At 37.3% G+C, this 14,803-nt stretch overlaps 1 protein-coding gene across 6 annotated transcripts in view; it reads left to right on the forward strand.

Annotated features, from left to right (window-relative positions):
* The window catches only part of MYOCD (myocardin), a 157,139-nt gene that overhangs the window by 111,571 nt on the left and 30,765 nt on the right, over positions 1 to 14,803 (forward strand). The window contains exon 1 of one of the 6 annotated variants that reach the window (XM_058173175.1): positions 5,003 to 5,372. The exons of 3 other annotated variants lie outside the window; for them this stretch is intronic. In XM_058173175.1, coding sequence (XP_058029158.1) covers positions 5,318 to 5,372 — 55 coding nt within the window. In that variant the 5' untranslated portion in view covers positions 5,003 to 5,317. Of the gene's footprint in view, positions 1 to 5,002; positions 6,203 to 14,555; positions 14,613 to 14,803 lie in introns of those variants that run through there. 2 more of the 6 variants (XM_058173176.1, XM_058173178.1) reach the window with 2 other exon arrangements.

Consider the following 14,803-nt stretch of genomic DNA (forward strand, 5'->3'; position numbering starts at 1 on the left):
TCACCTTCAGCCTTAAGAAGGAGATGGTGGCAAGCTACTTTGAAATCTTGCCAAGAAAACTGCAGGGACTTGTCAGGCAGTCACAAAGAGTCAACAGGCCACACAAGCACATATACAAAAATAATATTTATGGACATGTAGGTCCATTCAAATATAAGAGTTTGACTACTGGATCAGCCCAACCTGATGCATTTGTTTAAATATCCAGTAAATAACACTTAGGAGTCCTTGGTGCTCTCTGAGCTTGGTTGTTTTCTTACACACATTTCATTACCCAACTAGGTAACCTCATCAGTGCTAGCGAGAGAGTAACAAGGACCCTACAGTTCAACCCACAGCTTCAGATATACTTTTCTATTAGTTAACACCTTCTTATTTGTTAGTCAAACAGGGTGACTTTTTCAGGAAAAACATTAAGAAAAATGCTTCACTTCTGTGCAGAAAGATGGTAGGTGTACATCAGCACCATCAGATCCCACTAAATTCTGATCTTATGCACTTTTAGAATCTCTCCCTTTCCTAGTTTGACTCTTCCTTTCATATTTTCTTCCGTTTTGCTATTTTAATGAGGGAGGTTACCTTTCCTTTACAAAGAGCCTATGTCAATGACAAAGTACTACTGCAGACAAGATTATCATTTATTAAATGCCCAACATAGACATAGTGACTTTGGGTGGCTTACATCATTTAATTAATTCCCATGCATCCTAAAAGACCTAGAGAGACAAATTTGATGATCATCATTTTATTATTGCAACAGATGTGTAGGGTCAGAGACAGCTTCTCCAAATATTAATTCATGCTCTTACCTGAGTCTGTACTAAAGTGAAGATTGCATTGCCTTTGGAGAAGAGCCGCGGTGGCGCAGTGGTTAAAGTGCAGTACTGTAGGCTACTTCTGCTGGCTGCCTGCAATTTGGCAGTTCAAATCCCACCAGGCTCAAGGTTGACTCAGCCTTCCATCCTTCTGAGGTCAGTAAAATGAGGACTCAGATTGTTGGGGACAATAGGCTGACTCTGTAAACTGCTTAGAGAGGGCTGGAAAGCACTGTGAAGCGGTATATAAGTCTAAGCGCTATTGCTTATTTTCTCAATGCCGATTTAATTTCCTTTTTGTGCTTCAGAATTTCAAGACCCATATCTGGCTAATGAGGCAACTTTTAGATATACTTCACAGTTCTTTATGAGGTTTCCTATCTTCACAGTGGTTATTTTACAGTTGCATTTCAGCATTTGCTTTGCCTGTTTCACAGATTACATCCTTGTTTCCTTGCACAATGCAAGGCAGCAACAGCAATGGGTGGTTTACACTGTGTATTAGGCTAGATTTCCAGTGAAATAAATGCTGGTTTTTCCCTTAATTGCTAATTCTACCTGAGTTTTGGATTTGCTGGCTCTCTAGGCGTATCTGCTTTTCTAACTATATTTCTGCACCTCAGCTGGCTTTTAAAACAGAGCCAATTGTTTTTCAAATAATTGAGATTTCAAGGGTGATGTAGTATTTTTAAAACAATGAACCTGAATTTGATGGATGCTCATTCTAGAAATGATCTGGAAATTAACTTCTAAAGAAAAGAAGATTGGCAAGGTAATTTGTTTGACTTGAATATTACCCTGGGAATACTTTATAAAATATGTGCTATAGAGGGGGAAAGGGCACCTTCTGATTGGTATTTTAACTGTTGCCCTTTACTCCTATTAGCTTTTGGGTCTTCAATGTGTATTCTAGAGAGTTCCCATGAGGACATCTCAAAAGAGCCCACCAAGGCTACATTGGCCGGGAGATTAAGGAGCCTGCACAATGATCTTCCAGAAGGAGAGAATTTGTGGTAGCAAAGCCAGCCTACCCCACCCTGCACTTAGTTCGCATGTTGCATCCCTCCCTTAATAAACACAACAGATTGCCATTTTTTTAAATGATTAAATATTTATGCTAAGCAGAAAACATTTTGCATGGTTTTTTAAACAGCTATGTCATCTTGCTCTTTTCATTCTCTAATCTTACAGTTCTGAATTAGAAGTGAAGATTTTCAGCCTATTTACCAAGAAGTAAATATTATGATGGAAACATCAGACAGCTTAGTAGTGGCTTTTAAAAAAGACAGAGAAAGCATTTTCTGGTAGTGTGTTGTCAATTGCAAACATCCCCTGGGCTACTAATGTGCCTAGAATGATTTTGTTCTAGTAGTCTAATGTTAGTGTGTTTCCAAATAATTGGCTCCTAATGCTATCAGTCCAAAAGCATTGTGTGACTCCTTCCATCTTTCCCTTTTAAAGGATTCTTGGGTGGCGAAAGACAATAAAGACCACAAAACATGAGATGGTTTGAAATATGTCATTCTTGAATTCTCTCCACCTTCTTCTGGTAAAATTCCATGCGTGAGACAGGGCAGAACCTCATCACTTGAACATCTTGAGGATAATTATGTCATTTCCATCCCCTGTTCCTCAAACCCACTTTGAAGATGATCTATAATCACCATCTCTTTCTACAATATTGCAGTGCTGAATAAGAGCAAAAATAACAATCCTAACCACATAACACTGAACTGCACTGCTATGGATCCCACAAAAACACCTACTGGACACAAAACAGATATATGAATTGGTCACATGCCCCTTTTTCTCATTTAATGTTGTATGCATCTGACTGCATGCAAAAAAAAATTCTGAACAGTTCCTATAAAGGGGAGCTGCAAAGCCAACAAAATGTATATCCCTTTAAAAAGACCAGTTAAGGGACCTGAAGCATAGGAGATGAGCAACTGGAGGAACAGTGTTGCCTATAGGTCATATAAAGCTTCTACATTTCAAAGAAAAGTGTAATTTTAAAGCAATTTTATATATAATCAGGTGAACCAGAATTCAGTCAGTTTAGCTCTTAGTCATTACAATTGTTATGGGATTTTATAGTTTTAGAGCAGGTTTTGTCCTGTCTTAGAGTGCTTGTGTAGAAATTTATCTTTGTCTGCTTGCCCATAATCCACATCTGATAGTAATTGAGCAGTGGGAGAGCTACTACAGTATTGATCTTTTATCTGCAACTCCAGAAGCTTTGGACTTGTAGAGGTCAACATACAAATGAGAGTTTGCACATTTAGCAAACATCTAAAATCAAAATCAAGGTAATTACTTGTAATGGTAATACCTCTATGTTTCAGATCTGATGCTGCAAAGGTCCACTTTGCAGTGGATGTAGGTATACACATTGTATCTGCCAGCACTTCCTCGAAGAAGCGGTGTCTTTTCTTTTGCTTGCCCAGTATCCATACAATTCCAGGAAAATATGACTTTGACTTAAAAAGTGCTAACAGGTGCAACAAGATGCTGCCAGATCCAGTTCAAAACATGTTTTCAGCTTCAGGGAATGTCCATAAGAATACTTTTGAAAACGATATGAAGTACACAGCCATTTTCTTTCTGCATCTCCACGCAGCACAAAGGTCTATATTTGAACGATACGTTTAAAAGTTCATTTGTAGGGGCTGAGAATAGCCATTGGGAAACTATCAGAAGAGAACTGAAAAATATTCTGGCAGAGGAGACAGATCAAAATTACTGTTTAGCTGCGAATTCCTCATTCATAAAGTTAAAACATCAACATTAGGTGGGTACAAAATTAACTACCCCTGGTCTTGGGTCTCATTTTTTTTTTCCAGCTATTGCTATAAAGAGACATTGGTCAGGTGGGGAGGGCAATTAATTTGGCAATCTTGGATCAATCTTCTGAGATGCCATTGCCATAAGGGTTGAAGACTATGGTAGAGTTCTTTGTGCCCCCACCCCTTTCAGTACATGTCCCTGGTACATGAAATATCTGTGACTGAATCATTATACAGATAAAAGTATGTAAATTGTACTGCAGGAATTCAGCTGAAAGATTGTGTACATGGAAATACCAAGCAAATTTGAGGGGGGAAAAATACTGCAGACATTTAAAAATAGACATGGGTTAAAAACAAACAAGGAGTAAAGCTGCATGGAAATCCTGCCCTAGTCTGAGAGAATAATAAAAAGACCAATTGAACTTCAGGATATGTTATCCTCATGGATGGATGGATGGATGGATGGATGATAGATAGATAGATAGATAGACAGACAGACAGACACAGACAGACAGACAGACAGACAGACAGACATCTTTAGATTTAAGTCTTTTTTCATCTGGCTAGACAATAATTTAAACATGTTTTTTAAATTGGGTAGAGTAGGGAGAACTTTGCAACTATTGAACTCACCCAGAACCTGGGTTTTCAATATAAATATTATAAAGCCATATCTGCACAAAAAATATCTGGCATTGGTGAGTTTTTGACCATTGTTTCTGCGACATCTGTGAATTTATTAATACCTTTTATGTGTAGTAATCTGCACTACTATTAATCGTTTCATAGTTCCCATCACTAATCTCTTTCCACTTATGACTGTATGACTGTAACTTGTTGCTGGCAATCCTTATGATTTATATTGATATATTGATCATCAATTGTGTTGTAAATGTTGTACCTTGATGAACGTATCTTTTCTTTTATGTACACTGAGAGCATATGCACCAAGACAAATTCCTTGTGTGTCCAATCACACTTGGCCAATAAAATTCTATTCTATTCTATTCTATTCTATTCTATTCTATTCTATTCTATTCTAGTACTAGAATAACAGACATAGAAAAGAATAGGGAGTCTGACACAAAGCCTCATTGCCAATTACAAATCTCTGCCATTCCAAGTCCTTGGAATGTAGTTATTAAGCTCCCTGGTAAAAGCCTTGTCCCTATGCCGGTCTTCTTTTTTTTTGAATTCTTGGTTGCAACAGCTCAGCAAGAGTTAAGCAGGAGTCTTGTTGATATTTCAGACTTGCTTTGAACTCCTGCAGTCAGAGGGAGGGAGCGCTTTGATTGGCCAAGTTCCTGTTGGTAGTAATAGCGGATCAGATATCAAACTTCTGTCTTTCCTAAGGACCCTTTAGGGATAGTCTGCTCCCTGCTAGACTATGACATCAGTCAGGACACCCGGTGATGTTGCTGATAGTAAACTTTGAGAAAGGAGGGGAGGGGGTGGATAGAAAGGAGGGGTCTGCTTGCTGAAGTTAACTAGCCCAACACAGTGCAAAGGCATGCAGTATGTTTCCGTGGCGGGTTAGTGCTGGATGAGACCAAACTTCCCAAACTCTTTTCCTGCTTTCTGCAGTCACCTAGACTCCAAGGAGGGCTAGATGAATTGTGATCCTTTGGTTGCGGTCAGCTGCTCTTCTTGGTGCTGGTTTATGATTTGAACCGAGGGGCTTTCTGACCCTGGGAATTTTCACAAGGCTTCACCATGACACTTCTGGGGTCTGAGCACTCTATGCTGATTCGGAGCAAATTCAGATCAGGTAGGGCTAACACAGCAAGACTTTCTCCTAAAACTTTCCTTTTCAGTGAACCTCAGCTAGAGGCTGTTTCTCATTAAGCAGCATGCAAGTAAAATAACCAAGGAGTTGTAAAGCTGTCATGGGCTTGCTATCACAGAGGCTGTTCAGTAGACGAGGAATGCGTTTCTATCTGTCCTTTTTATCTGCTCCCTCTCTTTCTGTTCTTTCACTGCTTACAATTTATGTCAATAGTCTAGTTTACTAAAAAAAAAAAAAAAAGAATTCAGCTATCATTTTGAAGTCTCCTAATCTAGGAGAAATTATATATATATATGTAATTTAATATATATATAATTCTATATATATAGGTCTTTGCGTTTATATAGTGTGTGGGGGGTGTGTGTGTGTGTGTGTGTGTGTGTGTGTGTGTGTGTGTGTGAGAGAGAGAGAGAGAGAGAGAGAGAGAGAGAGAGAGAGAGGGATCAGAAATCCATATGCTGGTTGTTACAGTAAGAGTATCTCCTCCATCTGTTCAAAGTCAGGTGCTGTCCTGTGTATGCCGGCCCTAATGGTTTATTCCAATGTCTAGGCAGCCAGTTTTCTTTCCTTTAAGAGTTGTGACTAATTGGACAAACATGAATTGCAGAAAGGCATCATTTTTTTTAGAAGTACAAATAACAAATGGAACATGCAAAATATTTAAAATGACATCACCAGAGAAATAAAGCTAGAGCCAAGCGACTGATTGCCATTTTCTGAAGCTTTGCTACAAAAAACATGTACCAGATCTCCACAGAGGGTTGAAGCCCCATTCAGGGCTTCTTCTTTGCGGACCTGCAACAGGAACAAAGGTGAGTGATGGTGAACAAGGACCAGAGACTGAGTCCTTTGACTGAGTAGTAGCATCTGTAAAATAGCATCATGGCAATTTTGAGTGAGTGCGGTATCATAGCGTACAGGAGAAACGAAGATTCTTCTGCACACACTTGTCTGGATATTTTGATTTTATTGACTGTGACGAAAACTATTACCACTTTTGAGAGCATTCTGTTCTTGCTACCCAAGGATGTCTCTTATGTGTGACCAGTGAATGCATAGCACACTCCCATTCTGCATTTGTATGGTGCAACTCATTCCAGAATGTCACCCACTCAGTATGGGAAAGGGAGATGATGGCAGCTGGGTTTGATCTCTGCTACATCAGAGACAATGAGGAGATCAGAAGATTCCTGATGCTAATGCACTCGGGTACTATCAGGACGTGTGAGACTGCTGGGTGGTCAGTTGCAATGTTTGCTTAGAAAATAGAAAATTGGCAGCAGCTTAAAAACTCCAAAGAACTGTGTACAAATGTAAGAGGCTTTGCCTGGCTTGGTTCTCCCTGATTTGGGATCAGTGCTTTGCTGTGGTTTCTCTATCAATGTGATCTTACATTTCATGAGAATAACTCATTCCTCACAATCTATTAGTAGACTGTCTTAGGCTAATGGTACATAGCCATTCACTGAAAAGGAGAAGGCTTGATCTGTAACCCAGGAATCCCAGAGCAACACTGCCATCTTCCTGAAGCAAGCAGGAGAGATGGGGATAATTCTCTGAGCCACTACATTCCTCTAGAATGAGCCACTATTGTTTTTAAGAGTCATTTATGTGTTATTTTTAAAGGCGGGGGTGTTGGGGGTATAGAGATTACAGAGCTGATGGTAGGATCACAGAACATAGTTTTCAAATGATTCCAGGCTAAAAGTAAACTTTATGACTCTTTGAGACCCATACATTTTGTTCCTTTTAGCTTTTCTAATGGGGTCAGTTTATGAGGCACGGATCCAATCCAGATACTCTTTCCAAAAATGTAATTACCCTGTACTTGTTTTAAGACAATGGCATATACAATGTTGGGGTGACTGTGCCCATCTTATTTCCTGGAGAACTCTTCCTACGAGCTGTACAGACAACACCAACAGGCGTTTCTCCTTAAAGCTAATATTTTAGAAAACTAATGTCGCTTAAACATGATGTTGCTGGGTCAGAAATACTGTAAATGCATTTAGTGGTTTTTTGTCATTTAGCGTATTGAGGGGAACAAAACGAGTTTCTGACATATCTTTTCTTATGTATAAAGCTGAGATTCAGCTAGTGCTTAAGATCTTAGCTATGGTGTGAACAGTCCCTCTGGTTAATTTGGTGTTTGGAGTCATTCTCCCCAACGTGAAGGAAAAGTGCTACCTATAGATTGTGGCTTGCATGTGACATCCAGTTCCTGCCACAGGAAATGTAGTGAAAACACAAAGGTGAACAATAGGTTCTTTTACTTTTTTTAAAGTGAGCTATAGAACTAGACAACCAGAGAAATTGTTTCCCCTCATCTCGGTTTTCTAAATTTAGCAATGATTTGCATTCTTTGTGCCTGATACTGTTTTTATAGAATGATGGCATAACCACATAAATGAAAGAAGTTGTCAATAAGGCAGTTACTTGTTAAGAAAGTGTTTCATTTCTTGAAACCCGAAGTTGCTTATAGCGACAAACAGCTTTGTCATTATAACAGCGTAAAGCAGATGAACAAGATGGCGTCTATTTGAATGGCCCAGTTCTCCCTGGGGTAGAAGAGGTGAGTCAATGCTATTCAAGGAGGGAAGTTAGTAAAAATCAAATATCTACATCTAGAAATTTATTTTTTCCTGATATCTAACTTCTAGGCAGACAACATATTACAGACCAGGCATTGTGCTACCATCTCAGTGGTACTAGACTAATGCGAAGCACATAAGGTACACAACATTAATTCAGTGTTCAGTACTTGGATTCTTGGGAATCCTGTGATCTTCAGTGAAACTTACAGATCCTTTTAGTAGATATGTACATGTCTATTATCTTGAGGGGAAAAAACCCACCTTAACCTATATCTGGTTGATTCCAATGAATATTAGATAGTTTTCCATTTGGATAGAAGACTTGTTGAAACATATGTTCCAACTTTAAAATTTATATTTTTAATTTGTATATCTCCCTGAAAATTTAGTTTATTGGCTAGATTTAAAATGGTGACAATAAAAACACTCATATCTTATATTCATTACTTAACACATTGTGCTTATAACTAAGCATTTACAAATTCCTGTTTTCTTACCACTGTCACTTCTCTATTACAGCTAATTAAGATTTCTGACTTTCATTCATAGTGCTAATACGTTTGCTGGATACATTTGCTGGATAAGAATATGTTTTCCTATGAGGGAAAAGTAACACAAATATATTGTAACATAGTACATATTACAAAACAGTAATGTGTCCTGCTGTCTTATAAAATTTAAAAACAAATTTGTCATTGTTTTAGAGTACATGTTGAGGACATATTGGATTCTTATGATGACTAATTGAAATAATTATAGAATACAGAGTTAAGTGTCTCCTTTCAATTTAGGTGACAACCTCTGATTTTTGTAATTCCCTGTGAGTTTATTAAATTATTTATGCATTACTTATTTATTTATTTAATAAATAATAGCCAATAATGGCATTCTCCTTGTACATGTGTGGGCAAGTCAGAAGAAGGGACAAATGGTTATTATATGACCTGCGAGAAGGATGTGTCACCTGTATTTGACTAATTGTACACTTGGTTTTTAGAAAAGCATTCACACAGGTTGTGAAAAATGGCATTTCTATTGCTCTAGTTGTTACCGTTGTTTAAAAAGGAGTAATATCAAAATAAAAGTCTTGGACTTTTTCTGTCAATAATGTTTTGACGATGGTCATTTTATCTACTTATGCGACCCTCACTCTGGTACCCTACTTGCTCATGCATTGAAGAATGCTTTGGAATAATTATTTATGGGATAGTCTAAAGATCAGGTTCCTTGACACTGTCTTGCATGTTTTGGTAATCTTTCAGGTGAATTTCTGTAATTATATATATGTTATATGTTGGATACCTCTAGTAGTTGAGAAGCTTCCCCAGCACAGAATGCATCAGTTTGAATTTGGTTGTCCATTCTAAGTGACCTTCCCTGGTTATCAGGCTGTTTCCAGGTCAAATTCTAGGGGCTGATCTTTCTTTTTAAAATCCTAAATAATAGGCAGGCATAAAAAATAAATTTGTTCATAGATTCCCCCCCTCCCACTACTTTTTAGAGTCAAATGTAGAAACGCTGATTTAAAAGCCATCCCATACTCAGCTGAAATCATTTACCCCTAACTGTAGGACTCCCTCTGGAGTAGCACCTTATTTTAGAATGTTCTCCTGGGACAAGTTCACCTGTCTTGAAAATTGACAGGAATAAATCATATTTTGACAGGCTGGTTGAGCTTTCCTTTGTTTAGCTCTTTGGTTTTTCTAGGACTGCATTCATAACAAGTTTAATTTTAATTGCTTCCTACTTTGATAATATTAACATGAACATTATAAAGCTAAAAATCTCATTACAAATAAAGAAAGAAAGCGATAACGGTAGGTGGAGTTCTGCCAAGCTCATGTCAAGGAAAAAGCAAGCAAGTTGAGTTGCAGTGAGAAGTACTTCAAATGCCATTGGGATAGACTATCCACTGTTCTGAGTGGGATATCAGTCTGAAATGGACTCAGCAGTCTTGCAGGCATGAAGATGGGTTTTTTTTTCTCTCTCTCTCCTTCCATTTCCATAAAGTGCAGAATCTACGGTGCATGCTATTTTGTCTGTTTTGCCAAAGATAAATAAATAAATTAAAAAACCCTGAGGTCATCCTGACAAATTTCACAGAAACAATGATTCTTTTGGCTTGGCTGCCAGGTCCCAAGTATCAATGGAATTGTATTAAATCAAATGGGACAAACATTAAGTGGTTGGCCCAAGAACCCTCCCCCTAACTGTTTAACTTTTCCTGGAGGTGGAGGGAATCATTCCACAGAATTGCTGCTCCCAAAAATACAAGTTCAGATAGTATCGGACTGCTACAACTAGACGATGCAATTTGGGAGACTACTTAAGAGTTCATCTCTAATCTGCTAGCTATCACTGAGGGTTCAGGTTGGTGACTGGTGTTTGACTACATGGGAAGTTATGATATTTAGGCTTGCGCGTTCAGCCTTATTGGCTAAAGAATCTTAAGCAGTTGTACTTAAAATGGGTTGATTTGTCAGTGTAGGAAAGGAATGTGTGTGTTCCTTTGAATATTGCATTGAGTATTATACTGTATTGAATTAAGCGTGTTTTGAGTACAGAGATAACTTAGTGTGGCACACAATGCAACACTGAAACCTAGATTCATTCAGACTATTTATCCTGTCTCTGCTTTGTTTGGATTCGGTGCTCTGTGAATGTATTTTATGCTCTCCTATGAATGGAGAGCAAACTTCTACCTGTTTTCCTGTCAATAGGTATGAAGCTGGAATCTGCTTTGTATGGAAGTTCAGGTGCTACTCAGAATGAGAGACAAATGAAAGAACTGGACATACTGGATTTATATTTTAACAATGCAGATTTTTGACAACATATTAGAAAAAAGATCTGTTTTTTTAAAAAATCCACCTAATGTGGTAACAAAGAATTGGTAAGCTCCTGATTGAAAAAATGTTCAAATTTCCAAAGCAAATGTTCTTTTGATTATCCCTCAAAAGTTCCCAGAGTTATGACTATAGATTGAAATCAACATTGTCTGCTTTATATATACATTTAATTTCATTAATTATATTTTTCACTGGGACTATTATTATGCCTTCATCAGAAAACAGAGGCTTCTCCTGATTTAAAGCTCAGATTTATCCTGCCTGCATTTGTTATAGTCTGTGGCATGGTCGTAATTGATCTAAAGAAAAAGCCAAAGAAGAGCAAATTACAAATATCTGAAACTGTTTATTAATGCAGAAAATGAGCAGGTGTATTTAGTCTCATTGCTTGAATGGTGGTGAGAAAGATGCTTCTGCATTATGGGGAAACATTTAAAACAGACATAATGGAAATATTCATAAGCCGCCCAGAGTTATCCTGGGTGGCCAATAAATTGGATAAAAATATATTGAATTTCATCATTATTTTTGATAGATTTGATAGATTACATGTTTTACCCAGTTTTACCAGCAAGTCTACATATGAATAACCACCTGACCAGTTTAAAAAACACCTGAAGAATTATAGTAACTTTTCATTTTAATAATATAGTCATTCAGTAAATCTCTAATCCGGTAAAAGGTTCTTTCTGATAGACTCCGGACATATCAGTTTTTTCACTAGTGAACATATATTGGGATGGGGGGGGGTATAATAACACTATGCCAAAACTGGACGTCTTGACCTCAGGCAGTTTTTTTCCCTCTGCAAAGGTAGTTTTCAGTTTTTCTATCCCTAGTGTAACCCTAACACTCTTATCTCAAAAGAAGGGAAACTCAAGAATTTTGGACCTCGCTCAACAAACTGAATGAAAAAAAGAGAGAGAGAGAGAAATATGCAGAATAAATTTGCAGCATGTTCATAATGTATAGAAAAAGTTGTCTTGGAAGCACCTAAAAGTTTTCCAGCTTGGTACAATTTCTGGTATCACCCTCAGAATATCACACTCTGAAAATGCACAAAGGAGTGTTCACTTTCTAATTTTAGGTCTTATTGCTAATTTCTGAAACTGAGTTCCATTTCCCTGACAGACAGTACTGAAAGATCTCAGATGGGTGAAATTCTTCGGGTAAACAAGATTAATCTGTGCCGTTTTAATGAACTGTGAATAATTAAATACCTGTTCTGCCATTTTGTGGCCCTGGAATAAATGTCACCTGTGAATGAACTTCCAAACAGTGCTACCGTTAGTCATAATGGGACTGCTATGTTGATTAATATACCGTTGGGAGTATGGAACAATTTTCTGAGACTGAGAATTGAAAGTGAGTGAGTGTGTGTGTATTGTATGACTTAGACTATGCCTCCCTGGCTGCTCTGCTGCCCTTAAGGGCAAGGAGGAGATTCCAAGGTACAACTGCCAGTCTAGCCAATTTTTGAATGCGCTTAAAGGAGGAAGTGCTATCTTCTGTCTTACTGAGACAGAAGGATGACTTAGGCTATGTAGGCTTTTGGGAAAACTGCCTCTATCTGTGTATTTGTAGGGTTATGTTAACTTCCATGGAGAGCTTATGTCTTGTAAACATAGGATAGATTGATGGCCTGTCTTGTTCATTGTTCTAGCTAAATAGTTTATCATATTTCATGTTCCATCTATTGGTTCTGTAACTAACCAATGATGATGGCAAATTAGCTCAGCCTTTATTCAAACCATCATTTGAAAGATAGAGATAAAGTATCTCTAAAACTAAATGAAATGACAGCGCAGCAGATTTATTTGTTAGTAGAATAGCACATGGATCTTAAATGAATAGAAATAATAAGTCCATTTTTTTTCTGCAGATGAATGATTCACTGTAAATTCTATCTCACAGTCACAGATGCTTTTATTAAAAAAAGAACAAAATATTCATAATACCAGTTTATTATTCTGATATGCACAAGACAAAAGTGGCTTCAATTTGGACTTGTTTATGAACATTCTGGTGTTGATTTTTATAATATATGAGTATTTAAACATTCTATTAGCTAATAATTAGTTGAAACATCATTGTCATTGTTTATGCAGTAATTGAAAGTCAAACAATAAAGAAATTTTTCAAAAAAATCGCGTTATCACAAGAATATCATAATGAATAATAATCATAATAAATAAATAAATACTAGTATATCCACAGTTAAGAAATAATTAATATTCTGCCTCGACCATTAGTAATTGTATATGGCTATATAGCAATTCTTTTTATTAAAAATGTGTTAGACATTCTGAATATCCATGGTTGTAATTTTCTGGTCTCCTATGGGGAAGAAAATTGCTCTGAAACTTCCGGGAATGACTCCTTTCTCTCCCATACATATGTGCTGAAGATGCAGATCAATCATACCATTCAAATTAAAGAATGTAGATGCATTATAGGACTGCAGAAACTCATCTAATTTTTTTTTCCAGGATTGGTGCTTTTGGGCTTTGCTGTAAATGGGAAGTATTTTGGCATATGTGCAGTTAAGTTTTCGTGGTGTCAAAATTTTGCATCTGGTTTCTAAGACCAGATGAAACAGGCCACACTTTCTGAATGTCCCGGTTTTGGCGGCTGCCTCCCCCAGCTCTCTATCTCTTTCCTCCCATATTCTTTTGCTGAAATGACTTCTCTGAAGTGGGCAAGTTCCTTGTCTAGTTCTGATTAAAGCAGCATGCAAACAGATGTTTTAATCCCTTTGCAGTGGTAAACCTAAGCAGGCATAAACAAATCATGAGAGCTTTTCAAGAGGGTGCTGGTGCCCCCAAGGAAGCCATTTGTCTCCGGGTCTCATTTCTTGGAGATTATTTGTGGAAATGGCGAAAGTTTTTTCCCCAGTTCCATCCAAATAAGAACTAGTCCCTGTTAAGAAGGCAAAGCTCCCTTCCCTTAACAGTTCTGCCATGATTTAAAAATTGAGATTCTTCCCCCCCCGCCTCTCGCCCATAGCATTAATGAATTTCTTCACCAAAATAATGGATGTCGATTTTCTGAAGTATTTAAGAAGTCCTGTATGTAATTACAGCAAAAATACTAGAGTTTTGTCTATTTGTTGATATAGCAGTCATTTTCTTAAAGGTTAAAAAAGTAGATTTTGCAAAAGTGAAAGAACAACATCATGAATAAATATTACTTGGACAAAGAGAAGTTTATATATCATACAAGTTTCTAAGAAAGTTGTTGCAAAAATTATTATAGGGAGACTTTAATAAAGTGCATGTACATTTGTCTTCAGCTGAGTATATGCTGAGATGAATGTAAGAGGTGAAATGAAATTATTCACCATGGCAGCTCTATTTACTCACTTTGGTTTAGTAACTTTTCTGTTATCAATACTGATACAGTATCAATACTGTAATCTCAGATTTCTTGATATACCGGAAAGAAATAAATTGAGATTTGGAAAAAAAAATCTAACGTAAAAGAAAGTAAAGTGGCAAAGGCTTTGAATATTTTACTTTTACTTGACTAAATTGTATTTGGTCAAAACAAATTGGCAAGATTTTATTCTACTGAGTTTTGGATAAGAACTTTCCAAAAACGGCTGATTTCTTCATCAACAGAATGGAAAGAATATAAGATGTTTGAAAGTCTTCAGGTAGGAATAAGAGGGCCGTGGTAGCTCAGGCTGGTAAGAAGCCTGTTATTAGAACACAGCAGCCTGCAATTACTGCAGGTTCAAGCCCGGCCCAAGGTTGACTCAGCCTTCCATCCTTTATAAGGTAGGTAAAATGAGGACCCAGATTGTTGGGGGGGCAATAAGTTGACTTTGTAAATATACAAATAGAATGAGACTATTGCCTTATACACTGTAAGCCACCCTGAGTCTTCGGAGAAGGGCGGGATATAAATGTAAATAAATAAATAAATAAATAAAAGAGGGATTGATAGATTCATTCTTTCCTAGTCTTGA

The sequence above is a fragment of the Ahaetulla prasina genome, chromosome 2 (assembly GCF_028640845.1).
Source record: "Ahaetulla prasina isolate Xishuangbanna chromosome 2, ASM2864084v1, whole genome shotgun sequence".
Classification (NCBI taxonomy): Eukaryota; Metazoa; Chordata; class Lepidosauria; order Squamata; family Colubridae; genus Ahaetulla; species Ahaetulla prasina.